The sequence below is a fragment of the Amblyraja radiata genome, chromosome 10 (assembly GCF_010909765.2).
Source record: "Amblyraja radiata isolate CabotCenter1 chromosome 10, sAmbRad1.1.pri, whole genome shotgun sequence".
Lineage (NCBI taxonomy): Eukaryota > Metazoa > Chordata > Chondrichthyes > Rajiformes > Rajidae > Amblyraja > Amblyraja radiata.
Genome location: NC_045965.1, coordinates 44,250,020 through 44,268,341, shown reverse-complemented (window position 1 = coordinate 44,268,341; position 18,322 = coordinate 44,250,020). Strand labels below are relative to the sequence as shown.

Sequence of the window (18,322 nt, the reverse complement as noted above, 5' to 3'; positions counted from 1 at the left end):
GAAGAACATAGCTGAAAGTTATCAAAATAAGACGGGCACTAAGAAATTTATAGGAAACTCAAGACAAAACTTCATCATCCAAAGAATGGTAAGAATGAAAAATATACTGTCACGGATGGTGGTTAAAGTTGCATAAATGCTTTTAAGAGGAAACTGGATGAGGACATAAGGGAAAAGAAAAGAAAATTATTATGATATAGATAAGGAAATATGGGAGAAGATTGAAATGGAGCATTAATTAATGAATAAACCAGCATGGACTGGTTGAGCCAAAATACTTGTTTCTGTGCTGTAATATAAAGTGTGGAGTACTTTTACAATGTTTCCATTGAATTAGTTAACAAATAAAGTTTTAATTGTTTTGTTTTTTTAATGCTTGTTATTTTATAGATTTTTAATAGTTTTGGAATGTTTCTCAGTGCCCGCGAAATTCAAGAAGCCTGGGTATAAATAGTAGCTATCATTTCTTTATCTATCACTGGCATGAGTGTGGCTGCTGTGGCCCACCAATATGACAATATGTTGTACAGGACCCTGCTACTATGCAGGTGTAAGAAACCAAGGTGACAACAACAGATGCAGAAGAGATAGGCCTTTACTTATAAACAGGGCAAGATAACTGTTTCTCCACAGTACCTACTCAGTATTTCCTGCATTTCAGTTTTTATTTCAGATTTTCAACATTGCAATACTTTGCTTTGGTATTTAGACTACATAAACTAAACACATGGTTAATCATAAATCTTCCAAACCTTCTTCCTGAAATGGAGTTATCATCATTTTGTAGTTAACTACTAATGGATAGCACGAAATTGGCAAATCCTTATTTCAGAATGATTAGAAATAATTTATTCAACAAAAATATTGGACTGCAAATACTGGACAGCTGTTATTGTAAATATGTATTTTGTAGTTGCAAATTTAGGTTCCTTTAGTAAATGTGAATCATCCAAGTACCTATAAATTCACATTAAAAAACATATTGTGCTAATTCAGCCTGTTATACATTACTAAACTGTCCAATCTGTTAATGGAATTAAGATTAACATAATTCCTTAAATTTTCATTCCTAGGATAATGAATTATTTTACAGCCAGGAACTAGCTTTCCAAGAATATCAGGTTTAAGAATAAGAAACATTAGTTTTTATAATCAACTATGGTATGTATTCAATCATTGTCTTTCAAGTAGTTATGTTAAAACCATAGAGATTCCTCAGTTTGCCATTGAATTTCCCAACAGTTATTTATATTCAAGCTCTTTTATAGACATTCATTATTAAAACTTTTGATTATGTTACTTTGGTTATTTATTCCATTCTTACATCTGGGCAGCACAGTGTCGCAGCAGTAGAGTTGCCACCTTACCACATCAGAGACCCGGGTTCGATCCTGACTCCAGGTGCTTTCTGTACGGAGTTTGCATGTTCTCCCTGTGACCGTGTGGGTTTTCTCCGGGAGCTCTGGTTTCCCCCCACATTCCAAAAATTGTAAACTGTTCCTAGTGTGTAGGATAGTGTTAGTGTACGAGAGTGATCGCTGGTCAGTGCGGACTTGGTGGGCCGAAATGCCTGTCACCACACTGTATCTCTAAAGTCTAAAAGTAAATTCATTCAAGTTTTCCCAACTCGTGGACATAATTCTTTCCCATTAGAAAAGGTTTAGCTAGGATAGAGCTCACAATTTCCCATTTTGTAATTTTTAAATTTTCTTTACATTATCTTCTTAAAAAAGCTGCGATTTTTCATGATGGACCTGGAAAGGAAATAATTAATTGCTAGAAAAAGAAAATTATAGCAGAAATGAAGACAGTAGTAATAGTTTTCCCAATACTTAATTGAAGGTGTTTTCTGTTCATCAAAATATGAATGCCACTCAAGCAGTGCAACAGATCAAATGAAGCAGAGGGATCAAGTTGTGATGAGGCACTGCCGGGTGCCAGCGCATACATACTAAATCTGACACTGTTTTCTAATAAAATTGCCAGAGACTGAAAAAGAAAAATCGAGTGCAGGAAAGGAAAAGAAGTGAAGCAATGGCAGGGTTCCCTTACTATGACTGGATTAAACAATGAATAGAGCCAGACAACTGCAGTCTTACAGTGATATACAATGTGATCTACTATGTTAAATGCTTCAGACTAATGCAAAGAATGATGTGTGATCGTTAACTTGGTCACTGTCAACAGAATACCCTGTGTGACTTTGTTCAAGGTTGTCTCAAATCTCTGTCAGATACCCAGATAACAAGAGAAATTCAAACAATAGAGTTTGGGTATAGATGACATGTATTAAAGAAGCAACAAACAATTTGCTGGAGAAACTCAGTGGGTCGAACAGCATCCGTAGTCGGTGTTTCAGGTTGGGAACCTTCATCAGGACAGAAAGAGTATATAGCCAAAATTAACAGGTGAGATGAAGGGGTCGGGTAGGAACAAGAGCTGGTAAATGTTGTCAGGATGGGTTGATGGACAGATAGAGTCAGGTGAGGGAAGCAAGGGTAAAAATTGCATTATTAGGTGGTATTTTCACCCTTCCCTCCCCCATCTGACTCCTTCTGTCAACCTTTCCTCACCGGCTCCACCTGTCGTTTGCTGACCCTTGCCTCAGTCCCCCCCACCTCTTAATGCTGGCCATATCGCCTCTGCTCTTTCAGTCCAAATGATTCCATAATGTTGACGGCCATTGCTGCACAGTCTGCTGAGTTCCTTCAGCAAACGATTGCTCCACATTACAGCAAATGCAGTCTCTTGTGTCTTCATGGATTAAGATTGTTATTATGAAGAGAAATGGACATTGGAGGAATTATTGATTCTTTAAAGCTTCTTATGGTCCCCATTGGAACTTTATAACTAGTTTAATAGATATTCCCTAACATTAAAGTTCTAATTTGCCAGAAGACGATAGTGTTTAACTTTGCATACAGGGTTATACATTTCTCCAGATACAAGCAATGGCAGAAGCTGGTAGACAAAAATAGACAAAGTGGAGTGCCTCAGCAGGTGATGAGGTACTTCAGCATTTTGTGTCTTTATAAATTTCTACGATCACCGTGCTGTAGGTAGGTCTGAAGAACTTGGGCAATTCCTGATTGCAACAATCTCAATATACATGCTATTTTTGGCATTTTCTGCATCAGCTACTGTCACCTTTATTTCCACCACGAAGATACCATAACTGCGATCGAGAAACTGATGCAAAGTCAGATCCCTTGGCAGATCCTTACAACTTAGCCACCCATTATTTATCCAAACTTAACAGAATAATACAAAGAAGTTTTACACTATACAGTGCCCTGCATAATGTTTGGGACAAAGACCCATCATTTATTTATTTGCCTCTGTACTCTACAATTTTGAGCTTTGTAATTAAAAAAAATAAATCACATGTGGTTGAAGTGCACATTGTCAGATTTTATTAAAGGCCATTTTTATACATTTTGGTTTCACCATGTAGAAATTACAATTGTGTTTATACCTAGCCCTCTGATGCAGAGAATTCCACAGAAAGTGGATAACCTCACATTTATCCACATTAAACTGCATCTGCCATGCATCTGCCCACTCACCCATCCTGTCCAAGTCACCCTGCATTCTCATAGCATCTTCCTCACAGTTCACACTGCCACCCAGCTTTGTGTCATCTGCAAATTTGCTAATGTTACGTAATCCCTTCATCTAAATCATTAATATATATTGTAAATAGCTGCGGTCCCAGAACCGAGCCTTGCGGTACCCCACTAGTCACTGCCTGCCATCCTGAAAGGGACCAGTTAATCCCTACTCTTTGTTTCCTGTCTGCCAACCAATTTTCTATCCATGTCAGCACTCTACCCCCAATAACTTGTACCCTAATTTTGCCCACTAATCTCCTTTGTGGGACCTTATCGAATGCTTTATGAAAGTCCAGGTACACTACATCCACTGGCTCTCCCTTGTCCATTTCCCTAGTTACGTCCTCAAAAAATTCCAAAAGATTAGTCAAACATGATTTCCCCTTCGTAAATCCATGCTGACTCTGACCGATCCTGTAACTGCTATCCAAATGTGCCGATATTACACATTTTATGATTGACTCCAGCATCTTCCCCACCACCGATGTCAGACTAACTGGTCTATAATTCCCTGTTTTCTCTCTCCCGCCTTTCTTACAAAGTGGGCTAACATTAGCTACCCTCCAATCCACAGGAACCAATCCTGAATCTATAGAACATTGGAAAATGATCACCAATGCATCCACGATTCCTTAAGTACCCTGGGATGCAGACCATCAAGCCCTGGGGATTTATCAGCCTTCAGACCCATCGGTTTACCCAACACCATTTCCTGCCTAATGTGGATTTGCTTCAGTTCCTCCCTCACCCCAGATCCTCTGGCCACTAGTACATCAGGAAGATTGTTTGTATCTTCCTTAGTGAAGACGGAAGCAACTTCTATTTATTTATTTATTTATTTATTTGTTTATTTAATTCTTTATTTTGAACAGAATAAAAGAATAAAAAGCTAGCGTGAAACAGCATACAAAAAAACAAAACAAGAATATTTATAAAGTGTCATAAACAATATCTATAAATAAATCAAATCGTATGTGTCCGAAAAGGAGCAGGACGAAGCCAAAGCTTATTAATTCCCACCCCTTATTCAACTGCTTATAATTTTCTTATACAAATTTAGCAGCTATATGTACACCATATGTACACCAGCAGCTATATGTACATCAAATTATTTACATTTATACACTAATCAAATATTGACAGCCATACAAAAAAGAGAGAGAAAAGAAAAAAGAAAAAATCCTCATATACTATACAGTATCTCTTAGTCATATATACAACCCATCACCCTATAATCACCCTTCTTAATACAATCAGTATAACAAATATCCCACTCACAATCACCTATCCTCATCCCAATATCCTTTTAAAAAAGTGTTCTTGTACATCTTTTTAAACTGAATTATGTTTGTGCTAAGTTTTATCTCCTGTTCCAGACCATTCCACAAATTCATCCCACAGATTGCTATGCACATACTTTTAAGAGTTGTTCTGACATTGTTTTTTTTTTAAATTATGTTCCCCTCTCAAATTATACCCACCCTGTCTTTCCATAAACAGTTTTTGTATATTTCCTGGAAGTAAATTATTTCTTGCTTTGTATATGATTTGTGCAGTCTTAAATTTAACCAGATCAGTGAACTTCAGTGTATGTGACTTTAAGAATAATAAATTGGTATGTTCAAGATATCCAACGTTATTGATAATTCTTATTGCTCTTTTTTGTAATGTGCATAACGGCTGTAGGTTGGTTTTGTAGGTGTTACCCCATATCCCCACACAGTAACTCAGATATGGCAATACAAGTGTATTATACAGAGTATGTAATGATTTGTGGTCCAGAATGTGTCTTGATTTTCCCAATATTGCTATAGACTTTGCCAGTTTTGCTTTGACGTGGTTTATATGTGGTTTCCAGCAGATTTTGTGGTCTAAGATCACACCATGAAATTTATTTTCATATACTCTTTCTATACTTATGTTATCCATTTTCAATTGTGCTTGAGGGTTTGTTTTATGTTTTCCAAATAGCATAATCTTTGTTTTGCTTAAATTTAGAGACAATTTGTTGACATCAAACCACTGTTTTAATTTAATCTGAAGAAGGGTTTCAGCCCGAAACGTTGCCTATTTCCTTCGCTCCATAGATGCTGCTGCACCCGCTGAGTTTCTCCAGCTTTTTTGTGTACCTTCGATTTTCCAGCATCTGCAGTTCCTTCTTAAACACGGTTTTAATTTATTCTTTTCTGATGTGATCTGCCATTTCACATCTGCCATTTTCTTGTTCCCCATAATAAATCCACCCTTTTCAGTCTTCAAGGATCCAACTTTGGTGTTAACTAATTTTTTCCTCTTCACATACCTAAAGAAGCTTTTACTATCCTCTTTTATATTCTTGGCTAGCTTACCTTCGTACATCATCTTTTCTCCCCGTATTGCCTTTTTAGTTATCTTCTGTTGCTCTTTAAACGTTACCCAATCCTCTGGCTTCCCACTCATCCTTGCTATGTTGTACTTCTCTTTTATTTTTATACTGTCTCTGACTTCCCTTATCAGCCACAGTCACCCCCTCCCGTTGGAATCTTTCTTCCTCTTTGGAATGAACTGATCCTGCACTTTCTGTAATTTTCCCAGAAATACCTGCCATTGGTGTTCCACTGTCATCCCTGCTAGGGTATCTTTCCAGTCAACTTTGGCAAGTTCCTCCCTCATGGCTCCATATTCCCCTTTATTCAACTGTAATACTGACACCTCAAGACAATGATCCCAAACATACTGCTAAAGCAACAAAGGAGTTTTTCAAAGCTAAAAAATGTTAAATTCTCGAGTGACCAAGTCAATCACTCGATTTGAACCCAATTGAGCATGCCTTTTATATGCTGAAGAGAAAACTGAAGGGGACTAGCCCCCAAAACAAGCATAAGGTAAAGATGGCTGCAATACAGGCCTGGCAGAGCATCACCAGAGAAGACACCGAGCAACTCGTGATGTCCATAAATCGCAGACTTCAAGCAGTCATTGCATGCAAACGATATGCAACAAAATACTAAACATGACTACTTTCATTTACATGACATGCTGTGTCCCAAACATTATGGTGCCCTGAAATGTGTATGTATAACTATGTATAAACACTGCTGTAATTTCTACATGGTGAAACCAAAATGAATAAAAATGGCCTTAATTAAAATCTGACATGTGATTTTTTTTTTAACAGAGGCAAATAAATAAATGATGAGTCTTTGTCCCAAACTTTATGGATGGCACTGTATATAGCATTTCAAAATCTGCAAAAGCACTTCCAAGTTTCAAACAGTTAAAGAATTACCAGACTACTATAACCAGGTTGGAAGTACTAGGAAAAAAATATTGTTTTTGGGGAGGGGCAGGAGAACTGTGGGGTGGTAGACAAGAGGTAATGTTAAAAAAAATAATTCTGAAGCACTCTAAAATGGTTGTACAGTGAATTGATTTGACCTTCAGTCTTATTCTAATCTAATGCCATCTTCATTGTTTAATCAGCCAGTAAAGGTCAAAGCTGTATTTAACATTTTAACTATTTTGTACACCACTGAAAATGCCCCGCAGCAAATCTTCATTCCCAACATTTCAAAACTGACATTCTGTTCAATTTTATGCTGATTGATATAAAGAACATGATAGGGATCCATTAATATTCTATAAATACACCAAAGCCATAAACTATGTATTAGACTCAAGTACAAGGTTTCTCTAACTGTTCTCATCGTATATATGGCTTTACTGCAGGAAGATGTTCCCAAATTATTAAAGGTAAATAGCAATTTCGAGAAAAAATTAATAATCTCTTTCCACTAACTGAAGGAAATTCTATCCAGCATACTAAGCAAAATCCATGAAACAAAAAACACACAATAAATTTCCTGCTATACAGAGTAATTCTATGCTTCTGTTTGTCTTGAATGAATCACAAAAGTTAGGAGCAAAGATAGTTGGATCAGGCAATTTGAAAATTGCTTGCAAAACAACCACGAGGAATAGAGTTAGCCCAATTTGAGAGTAAGGAACGTTAGGCAATGGAAGAGTTCTTTCAGTCTTCCAGCATACATGCTTCTGTAAAGGTCTGGTGCTTTGAGATATTAAAATTAATTTATTTTCATTTTTTCTATGTGCAAATTACTGCAGAAAATGCAATCAATCTCCCCACATACTCGCCAACACTAGTGCTAAATGTGTCACCCAGATTTCACTTTTGGTTTTCACTCGGATCCTTCCCAAAATCTTAAAGCTTTACTGCAAAACAAATCAAACACAAATTAGTGAATCCAACACTTGATAGAACTCATTCAAATATCACATTATACCCCTCGACTTTCTCAACAACTCACAATCTGCACGAATTAGCAGCAACACTTCCTCCTTGATGACCATCAGCACAGGAGCTCCTCAAGACTGCGTGGTCAGACCCCTGCTCTACTCACTCTAATACTGGCCGGACAAAGTTCGAACTCTATCTTCAAGTTCGCTGACAACACCCCCGTTGTTGGCAGAATTGGCAGATGACGATGAGCCAAAGAGTTTAGGAGGGAGATCGATCAACTGTCAAAATGGTGCCAGAACAACAACCTTGCTCTGAACGTCAGCAAGACAAGGAACTGATTGTGAATTATGGAAAAGGAAGGACGAGGATGCACACATTTGTCTTTATCAACAGGACAGTGGTGGAGAGTAAAAAGCTTCAAATTCTTGGACAAGCATACATCTGAAGATCTGTCCTGGGCCCAGCACATTGATGCAATCATAAAGAAACCTCATCAATACCTCTACTTCCTTAGAAGATTAAGGAGTTTCGGTATGTCAACAGTACTCTCTTGAACTTCTACAGGTGTACAGTAGAGAGCATATTGGCTGGTTGCATCATAGCCTGGTTCAGCAACTCGAATGGCCAGGATAGAAGATTGCAAAAAGTGGTGGTGAACACTGCCCAGTCCATCACAGGTACTGACCTCGCGACCAATGAAGGGACGTACAAGAGTCGCTGCCTCAAAAAGGCAGCCAGCATTATCAGAGACCCATACCACCTCTTATTTCTCTCCTGCCATCGGGAAGAAGGTGTAGGACCCTGAAAACTGTAACATCCAGGTTCAGGAGCAGCTTCTTCCGGACAATCATCAGGCTATTGAGCACCAATACCTCGAAATAGGTATGTGTATATGTTGGTGGCAGGTTTTATTTTACACAGAGGGTGTTGGGTACCTGGAATGCACTGCAAGGGGTTGTGGTGGAGGCAGATACAATAGTGGCATTTAAGAGGCATTTAAATAGGTACCTGGATATGCAGGGAATGGAAGGATGTGCATCATGTGCAGGAAGATAAGATTAATTTAATTTGGTACCATGTTCGGCAAAAGCATTATGGGACAAAGGGCCTGTTCCTGTGCTGTACTTCTCTATGTTCCATGTTCATATTTAATCTATTTTATTGCATTGGGTAAAATGCAAACAACATTTATGTGCTTTGAAATATAAAAGAATAGGGTTAAATTAATGGAGGCAATACCGTTATTTTGCAGTGGAGTTTTTGATGCAAACATTCCAAACTTTTAAGGTCTGAAATGCTTCATTACAAATGGATACATTCACGTTTTTTTTGTGTCATCATGCTGCTGCAAGCAAGCATTTTATTGTACCCGTACCTCACTGTACTTGTGCAATTGACAGCAATCTTGATTTGACTTGACTCAAATGAAAATTAATAATTTGGCAATCAGTCAACCAGTGAGACTATGTTGCAGTCTTTGTGTTGCCATCTATTGTGCAGCTGTCTTTTTTTTGTTCAGGAAATTTAGAAATTGATTAAAACAAGCTCTAAAATTATAGAACTCCAGGCTGAGGAATCTTCATGGAGGTAGGGCAATAATTGAATGTTATGGATCAGCTCCGACAATGCAGATTTTTTTAATGCTGCAGACAGGCATTTGTGGGCCTCCACATATTGTATTAAAACACAAACTTTTTCCAGATTCCATAAAGTAATACAGCACAGAAAAAGGCCATCAAACTGCCATTTATTCCACTTTTTTTCTCCCCATCCTCTCATTGATTCTATGACACCTACAAAATGGGGGCAATTTATGGTGACCAATTAACCTCCCACCCTAATGGCCTTGAAATGAGGTTTGGAACAAGAGCATTTAGGGAAACCCACATGGGTGCAGAGAGAATGTGAAGCCCCACACAGAGAACACCAGGTCAGGAGCCAAACCCAGGTTACTAGCTGTGCCATGATGTCATCCCCTTTCCTATGTAGGAAGTCCAGCCTAGAGTTAGTTGTCAAAGATATTGGAAAAAATCTGTGTTTTCCAAGTTGTCCAGCACATGGGCGGAATGTGCCGGGCAGAGAAAGCTATTTTTGGCTGGAAGTCATTCAAGTTTCACCAGGTGCATAGCACTGACCATGGGTGAGTACAGGTGGTGATCATTAACAATAGGCATGTTCAGGGAGTAATTACTTATCCTTTACATAAACAGTCTTCAGCATTATTTTATTCTATTTGAACTTCAGATGTACCTACTGCATCTATTGCTCTCCATTCAGTTGACATGCTCTCTTGAGAAGAATGGCCCATTGATAAATGAATACAGCAAAGTGCTGCAAATGAAACAATGGTAGATGTCAGTCACCGCTGACTGAAATAATCTGAGGACCAATGAGTCCATGATGACATTTAACCACTTCTAGAGGCATAGGGGTTCAAGTAGAGCTTCAATGCAGAAAGTGGCAGATTTCAGTCACAACAGCTTTAAGAAATTTTAGCATTTGGAAACATGAGTGGAAGGAGTAAGTTACTCCTGTAGAAGACCAAAAGTTCCCAAGTTTCTGTTTTTGGCTAATCATGTCCTGCTCACATTCATACTGATGGTAGTAGTAAATGTACGACATTCATGAGCACTTTCACTAGTGAATGCAGCACGCATTTAGTTGCACATACTCAAAAGATATTGAATGCGCTTTATACAATGAAAAATGTCACTCTACAATGCTTCATGTGAATATGGGTGACATGCACCAGAAAACCTGATGGTAGACAAAAATGCTGGAGAAACTCAGCGGGTGAGGCAGCATCTATGGAGCGTAGGAATAGGCAACGTTTCGGGTCGAGACCCTTCTTCAGAAAACCTGATGGGATATTTTAATATGAGCATGTCTTGCTGCAATTGACCAAATGCAATTTGCAATTGATTTTATGCAGCATTTCAGACTGGTACTGCTTAAGAAAATGTGCAACAAGATTGGATTTCTATGCCAGAGTCTCTGTGGTGACGGCTTAGCAATTAACAATTGATTTCAGGTTCTCTTACATGCACTTCATAACCACATTCTAACATTCCTAGCCATTCACATCTTAGGAAACATTTTTTATAGTGTAAAATCATCCACTAGCTCTCAGCAGTAATCAAAAATATATTGCAACTTTTTTTATATACAACTGAAATCAGGCAATTTTTAGTCTTGAACGGAAAAATTACTTCTAAACTTCTGTTCCTGCAGTTAGCAACTATGTCATTAGATCTTATAAAGAAGAAAAGTGAGACAGATTTCTGGATCCGTTTTGTAAAAAAACTGTTCTTATGTAAGAGAATCACTAGAACAGGAATGGGTCAGAGTTGAGCCTGATCCACAGTATAAATTCCATCATTATAAATCTGCCCCATTTGCCTTTCAGTGTACCTCAATATCTTGTCATTATAAAATGGTCACACTAGTCCTGCCCACTTCAACTCATCCTCCATTTTGAATGGAATGCCCATTTGCACCACCCTTTATATGGGAAACATGCATGTTCATTTAATTCTTCAACCACTTTCTCTAAATTTTATGAGCATGGGTCTTGCATTGCTCCATATTATATTACGAAAACTCTCATTGTGTGTGTGTGTGTGTGTGCGTGCGTGTGTGTGTGCGTGTGCGTGCGCGTGCAGGTGATCCCGGAACTACGGCAGAATGGTACATGACAGCGCTACAATATTTGCACCACCTTACTCACAATTGTCCTGCGGTTTGGTGCATCAAGTTTCATTCAGATTGATGTTATATTTTACAAGCTATTCACATTTTTAACTTAAAAAAAAAAAACAGCGCCCCCACTTGCCCCACCCCTCCCGTCTTTACTTGACTGGCATCAAAAGGACACCCCATGGGTCCTCAGTGCTGCCTTTCCACAATTTCAGACCGCCATTTTTTTTCCTCGCTTCACAACGGGGACACAACGCCACCACGGGTATGTTCCCTTCGATTTCACTGCTGCTCCGGGCCCGCAGCCCTCTCCTTCCCCCTCTTCCGGCTCCACGCTGCTTGGCCCGTACCCCCCGACTGCCCCTGCCCCGAGGGGCAGCACCGGGCCCGCGAGGAGGAACAGCGCAGGAAGAGGAGTGGCACCCAGGGCAAGGTAGGCCTCCGCCTCTCCCGGCCCAACCCCCAACAGACCCCGCCCCGAGGAGCGGCACCGGGCCCGCGAGGAAGAGTGTGGGGAGGATGAGGAGCAGCACCCAGGGCAGGGCAAGGTAGGCCGCAGCCTCCGCCTCTGTGCAGTTGGGGGCTATGGGTCAGTGGTGGAATATTGCGTTGGGGCGAACAGGTTGCATTGGGGGAAACGGGTGAGTGGTGGAATATTGTGCTGGGTTGGGGAACGGCTTGCATTGGGAGACCAGGCCTCCCGTGGGGGCTGTGGGTGAGTGGTGGAATATTGCGTGGGGGGACCAGGCCTCCCGTGTGACAGGGACCCAATGGTTCCCAGTTGGTCCCAGTTGGTCTAGTATCAATTAAACCCTCTAATCTATTTTAATGCATCTCAAATAAATTAGCCTTCAAACATTCTAAAGTTAGGAATAACATGTGCGGATGTTGCTGGCAATGTTGGCATTTATAGCCCTTCTCTAATTACCCCAGATCTAGACAGGCAATTACGAATCAACCATATTAGTGAGTCAGATATGCAATCTGCCCTAACTGTTTAAGCATACATAAAGGGGATGTGCAACAAGTATCTTTGTGGCACAGCAGCTTAAAGTATATCACATCACTACTTGAAGCTTTTGACATACAGTGTGCACTTTAACCACATATGATTTTTTCTATTACAAATCTCAAACTGTGGAGTACAGAGGCAAATAAATAAATGTCTTTGTCCCAAACATTATGGAGGGCACTGTGTAACTAATCTCTCGAGGCAACATAATAAATGTTACTTGCCACCCTTCAACACTAAGTTGCGTAACAATTTACTCTATACCAGAACAGTACTTATAACTAATACAATTTATTCTCATCGGCTGAACTTACTGAATGTCCTGATCCTAAATAGTGTGCACACTGCAGCCATATAGGCGCCTGAAATAAAAGCTGAGAAAACCCAACCTTTAGTCAAAGACATGAAGTAGTTTCAATGCTGCGGAATGTCCCGGAAGCAGAACGTGGTAAACAGATCTGCCAGAAAATAATCTTTCAGCTGGTTCCAGGTTTTGGCATTCACATATGCATGTGCCAAAGTCTCAAACTTTAGTCCACAGAGTCCACACCGACCACCGATCCCCATCCATTAACATTATCCTACACACACTAGGGACAATTTAAACATTCACCAAGCTAATTAACCTACATGCCTGTAGGTCTTTGGAGTGTGGGGGGAAACCGAAGATCTCTGAGAAAACCCGCGCGGTCACAGGGAGAACGTACAGACTCCGTACAGACAGCACCTGTATTCAGGATTGAACCCGGATCTCTGGCGCTGCAAGTGCTGAAAGGCAGCAACTCTACCGCTGCGTCACCCCACTTAGTGAACCAAGTAATTAATTGGCAAGGTTCTTTTTAACATAATCCATTAATAACATACGATAGCTATGGTTGTATAGCAAAATGCCCTATTGCACTGTCTAACATATGGTTAGTAAACATTGATCAGACCCTGCTGAGAATGAGTACAGTGCTGTAAATTGTACATGATTGATGTAAGGAAGTACAATCAGATAGACAGGTTTCCAGTGGTGATATCTATTAACATAGTGAAAACAATGTTCATATATTTATAATACTAAGGAAAACTTTATAGAAACCGAATGGATATCCATCATTTTAATATCGATTTTACTTAAAAATTGGTTAAATAATGACAGTATAGAAAGCTTGATATTTCAATACAAAGAGGCATAATTCATAAATTATACATTTTAACCACTTTGGCAAATAACATTATTTTATTAGCCAGTGTAAATTTAGTTAAGAGTTGCTAGATATTATCCTTTTATCAGTGCTTACCGAGTTTGGTGTGAGAGGTGCAGCTCCAACAACATCAATGAACTGATCTTTTCCTTCTCCCTTAATTTCCTCAGAACTAGTTCCCACAGTTCCTATCTGTCCGTCTATGCCAAAGCCTTCTCCTGATGCTAAGTTGGTTGTCCCTGCCTTTGCCAGTGCCTCGTATCGATGTCGTAGCATCTGAAGCTCATATTCGCAATTGGCATAAGCTTGCTTGAGCTCATACAGTAACACCAGATCGCTGCGAAGTTCATTGAACATGTGCACAATCTCTTCTGTGGGCATTGGATTTAGATCTGCAAAGCAAGATCAACCAAAACAATATAAACATTTTTTTGTAAATTTTCATTGTAAAATACGCATTAATAATGTTGTAACATGGGAGCTTGGTACTATCAGGTACACGACAATTCATTTTATTTTAGGTTAAAATTTATCTGTAGAACATTTTACGATGCAGCAAGTTTAAGTATTGCTAGTTTGCCCTTAAAGACATACGAGCCATGAAATTGTCCAGTGTAAGTCTGCAAAAAACAATTCATGCTTGACTAATAACCTCATGTCAAGATAGTCCAAAATGACTTTATACACAATGCTGACAATAAAACACTGGCACTTATCAGAATTTGTTTTCCTATTCTATAGGAAAAAAATCAAACGTTGTCAATTTTAATCAAATTTTGCACAATATAATATAGAGCAAATTTGAATGCATAATCCATGATGACACCGTAGGGGGTGATGTTAAAGGAGTGCTGAATTTGTGAATTCAAGTTGTTCTGCAATTGGTTATACATAGAACTAAACACAAAAGGGCAGTTTTAGTCCATCAATCTTGACTGGATTTAACCCAAATTCCAAAAGCAAAAGGGAAATACTACCACTATTTTCTGCAACTCAACGTGATTTTATTAATGTTAAGTCTGAAGCAGCAAAAGACTATGACAATCTCATTGCACATTATTTTCATTGTCCTTTTCCCAAATCTATTATATAACTAAAAGTCTCATCTTAACCACTTCCTGTCTGCGCTGTATATTGATTTTAGAAAAAACGCAACACAATATCGCTATGGGTTTTGGCCATCTTACTCAGAGTCCTCCTCCGCTGAGGCAGCCCTGAGAGTTTTTCCGATCGATGAAAAAAAAAAAAAGGTTATGAGTGTTTAAAAAATCTTGAGATCAGCTGAATGGTCCTCTCGCCTGTCAATCACCACAATGAAGGTAATGCCCCTTCCAGGGGGGGGGGGGGGGTGGACTATAAAACCCCGGATGCCTGGACGCGAGTCAGTCACTCTGGAAGATCGCGAGGGAGAGTCCACAACTGTGATTCTAAGCTGTGAATCAACTGAATTGTGAGTCTGCAATGTACTTGCAATAAATGATTTGTTAGCCCTTAATGACAATGCAATGAGTTGTTTGGCCATTTGGTGGCCTGCACTCTGCCTGAAATGCTATGAAATTGACTTTGGTGGCCTGCACTCTGCTTGAAATGGAATTTCAAGGAATAGCCGTGAGTGAACTGCCAGCCCACCAACCCTGAGTGACTGAGCTGCCAGCCCAAGAATCCATTCGGCCCACAATGTCCATACTAGCCCTCTGGAAACCAGTCCCTTTGGCCCACAACACCCATACTAGTGCTCCAGAAAGCCCCCCCCCCCCCCACTGGCCACCAATATTGGAATTGGTGGAATATTACGTTGGGGGACCAGCCCTCCCGTGTGAACATGGGACCCAACGGATCCCACTTAGTTTAGTACTAAATACATTTGGCAACTTCACTCTGAATATATTGCTCAAAGTAAATAGCATAAAGGTAATCAATGTACACATCTTTTTACTTTTGAAAGTAATCAATAATATAATCAGGATTTCCATTCCTTGCTTACCAACTCCCAATTCCGTGAGCATCTGTTCAATGGCTTTGATTTTTTTCTGTCCAACTGAGCTTGGTAGTTTCATCTAAAGTCAGGAAGCAGGATATTAACAATCAGACACATTTATTACAACTGTTCCAACAATTTTTAAACATTCATAGTATCTCATTTACAAATATTAGATTTTTTTTCACTTATTTTTTTTCAATCGTAACCATCAACATATATAGGAATGAAGATATAAATGTATTAGTTATGTTTTGGAAATATACCACAAAGTTCAAACAAAATTAGATGCAAATAATTACACTAATACAAACTGATTTTCCCCCAAAACATTGTAAATCTATTAATATTCAAAATATTCCTTTGCTGCAGCTATTCCAATACTGCACTGTGCTGAATGGAGTACTGTTCCATTGTCTAACACTTTCTCAACCCAAGTAAAACTCACAAATATACACACGATTATCACCTTCATTTTAACCTGAAGTTCATATTGGAAATCACATAACAAAGATTTTTTTAAATTAATTAATACCAACAGGCTGGAGATAGGAATAAAACAGGCTGGCGAAAGATACAAAATGCTGAAGTTACTCAGCAGGACAGGCATCATCTCTGGAGAGAAGGAGGAGGTGACGTTTCGGGTCGGGATACTTCTTCAAACAGGCTGGAAGTATGAGCAAATTTCTTAGAGGGCTGTATTACACTGGCTACCGCCAGGAGTTCTGAATGCCATTGAACTGCAGTAAATCCTACAAGAGTACTGTCAAATTGTCCCTTTTTCATTTCTATCAGTATCCTGCTTTGTAACCTGTATGTAAATTGCTTTGCATACATACACCGATCAATCTGCAGCAACTTGGATGGCCCATGGTTATGTAAATGCAGTGCTCTTATCTGACTTCCACTCAATTGAGTACAATCCTTGCCAAAAAGATAAATTAGGAGGCAGAAAAAGATTTCTGATGCTAAAGGTGTTTTAATAGAGATACAAATTTCATGTTTGAATCATTGATAATTATGCAACCCTTCATTCATTTTACCCTTGCATCCAAATAAAGAGATCAGGTATGTTTCTGTTAATGTGTAGAATGAGGAAGCTGTAGTATCATTATGCTGTCACATAGAAACACGAAACAAAGGGGATGGAAAATCGAGATGTTTTGTTTAATTATTCTAGTTTAATTATACGTGGCTTTTTAATTGTTTACTTTTTCTAGTTTTAATTGCTAACTTCAATTGTAAGGGATTTAAAAATTTCTCATATTTATAAACTATTAAAATCAAATGCAATTGGTTACAGCCAGCATAGGTCCTCCCCGGCTTTGTTGTTGTTAAGAGGCATTTGTGGAGCAAGGCTTCCTCACCAAGACCACATTGCTTTGCTCGCCCACTGGTTGACTCTGGGATGGCCTCAGGAGAGGCACTAAACCAAGCGTGAGGTTAATCTCTCTGCAGTCCTGCACTGGTGGAACAGAGCACATAAAATCTTTTCATTACACATCACGACTTGGGTTTCTTGATCCCAGGTATAAACCAAAGAACTGTTTAATTTGGATAAGTGCCAGTGTCAAAATTCTCAGATTAATCATACTGTTCAACCACAAAAAAAGGTTGCAAGCAATAACGATAAATGTTCGTGTATTCAACTAATTTATGACCTCTCCAAATAAAATTATTAATAATGCAAATCTATGAATGATTAGGGGATGTTTTGTTTTACCAAGGCTTGTGCCATAGTAAAACTCATTTTAGGTTTATGACAATTATTTTTTATCAATCAAGTTTATATTAGAATCCAAGTCAAGTCTTCAAAAGGATAATGTGGCAAACCACCATCAGCCCCCAAAGCTAAATTCTGACCCACGTTAATTTGAAAAGCAGAAATCTGGTGGCAGTCAGTAATTGATACAATTTCACAAATGATACAGTAATATCATGAGATTATACATCTTAATACAGGCTACACCAACGGTGTGTATTTATGTTTTTCCCATTATAATCTACACCTGGTTTATTCATAGCATTTAGTAATTTCAATGCCTTGGGGTCTTTGGGCTATAAGAATCACAATAGGACCTGCGGAATAGGTTCTGTAACCAAATATATCACTGAAGCACAAAGTACAGATGCGTAATAACATTAATTATACAAAATATGTTCAGGAATATTGCATCAATTCTATGAAATGATGTATGGCTATGTTTTATACAAATCAAAGGAACTGTCTTCCACAATTATTACAGTTAGAAATTATAATCTCATTCTGTGTCATACCATTTACAAGTCATTATCAAAATATAATTGAATTCAACCAAAGAACAAAGCAAAGCATTTAAAAATAAACTTCCTTGTATAACTGATTCCTTCATGCAACAATGAATATGTGATTGTTCAGGCAACAAACAAAATAATTCATCATTACTAAATATTGAAAATGTCCCAAAAATGTTGGTTTAAAAACAAGTTTGATCAAGTATTGAGTATAGAAGTTGGGAGGTCATGTTGCAGTTATATAAGACATCGGTGAGACCGCATTTAAAATATTGTGTTCAGTTCTGGGCACCATGTTATGGGAAAGATATTGTCAAGCTT

General features: G+C 38.7%; 1 protein-coding gene across 3 annotated transcripts in view; it reads right to left on the bottom strand.

Annotated features, from left to right (window-relative positions):
- Positions 1–18,322, bottom strand: part of dmap1 (DNA methyltransferase 1 associated protein 1) — a 57,029-nt gene that overhangs the window by 1,987 nt on the left and 36,720 nt on the right. For 2 of the 3 annotated variants that reach the window (XM_033028705.1, XM_033028707.1), the window contains exons 9-10: positions 15,734–15,806; positions 13,846–14,141 (exon numbers count right to left, since the gene is read on the bottom strand). In XM_033028705.1, the coding sequence (XP_032884596.1) occupies positions 13,846–14,141; positions 15,734–15,806 (369 nt within the window). Of the gene's footprint in view, positions 1–7,804; positions 7,824–13,845; positions 14,142–15,733; positions 15,807–18,322 lie in introns of those variants that run through there. The other variant, XM_033028706.1, reaches the window with a different exon arrangement.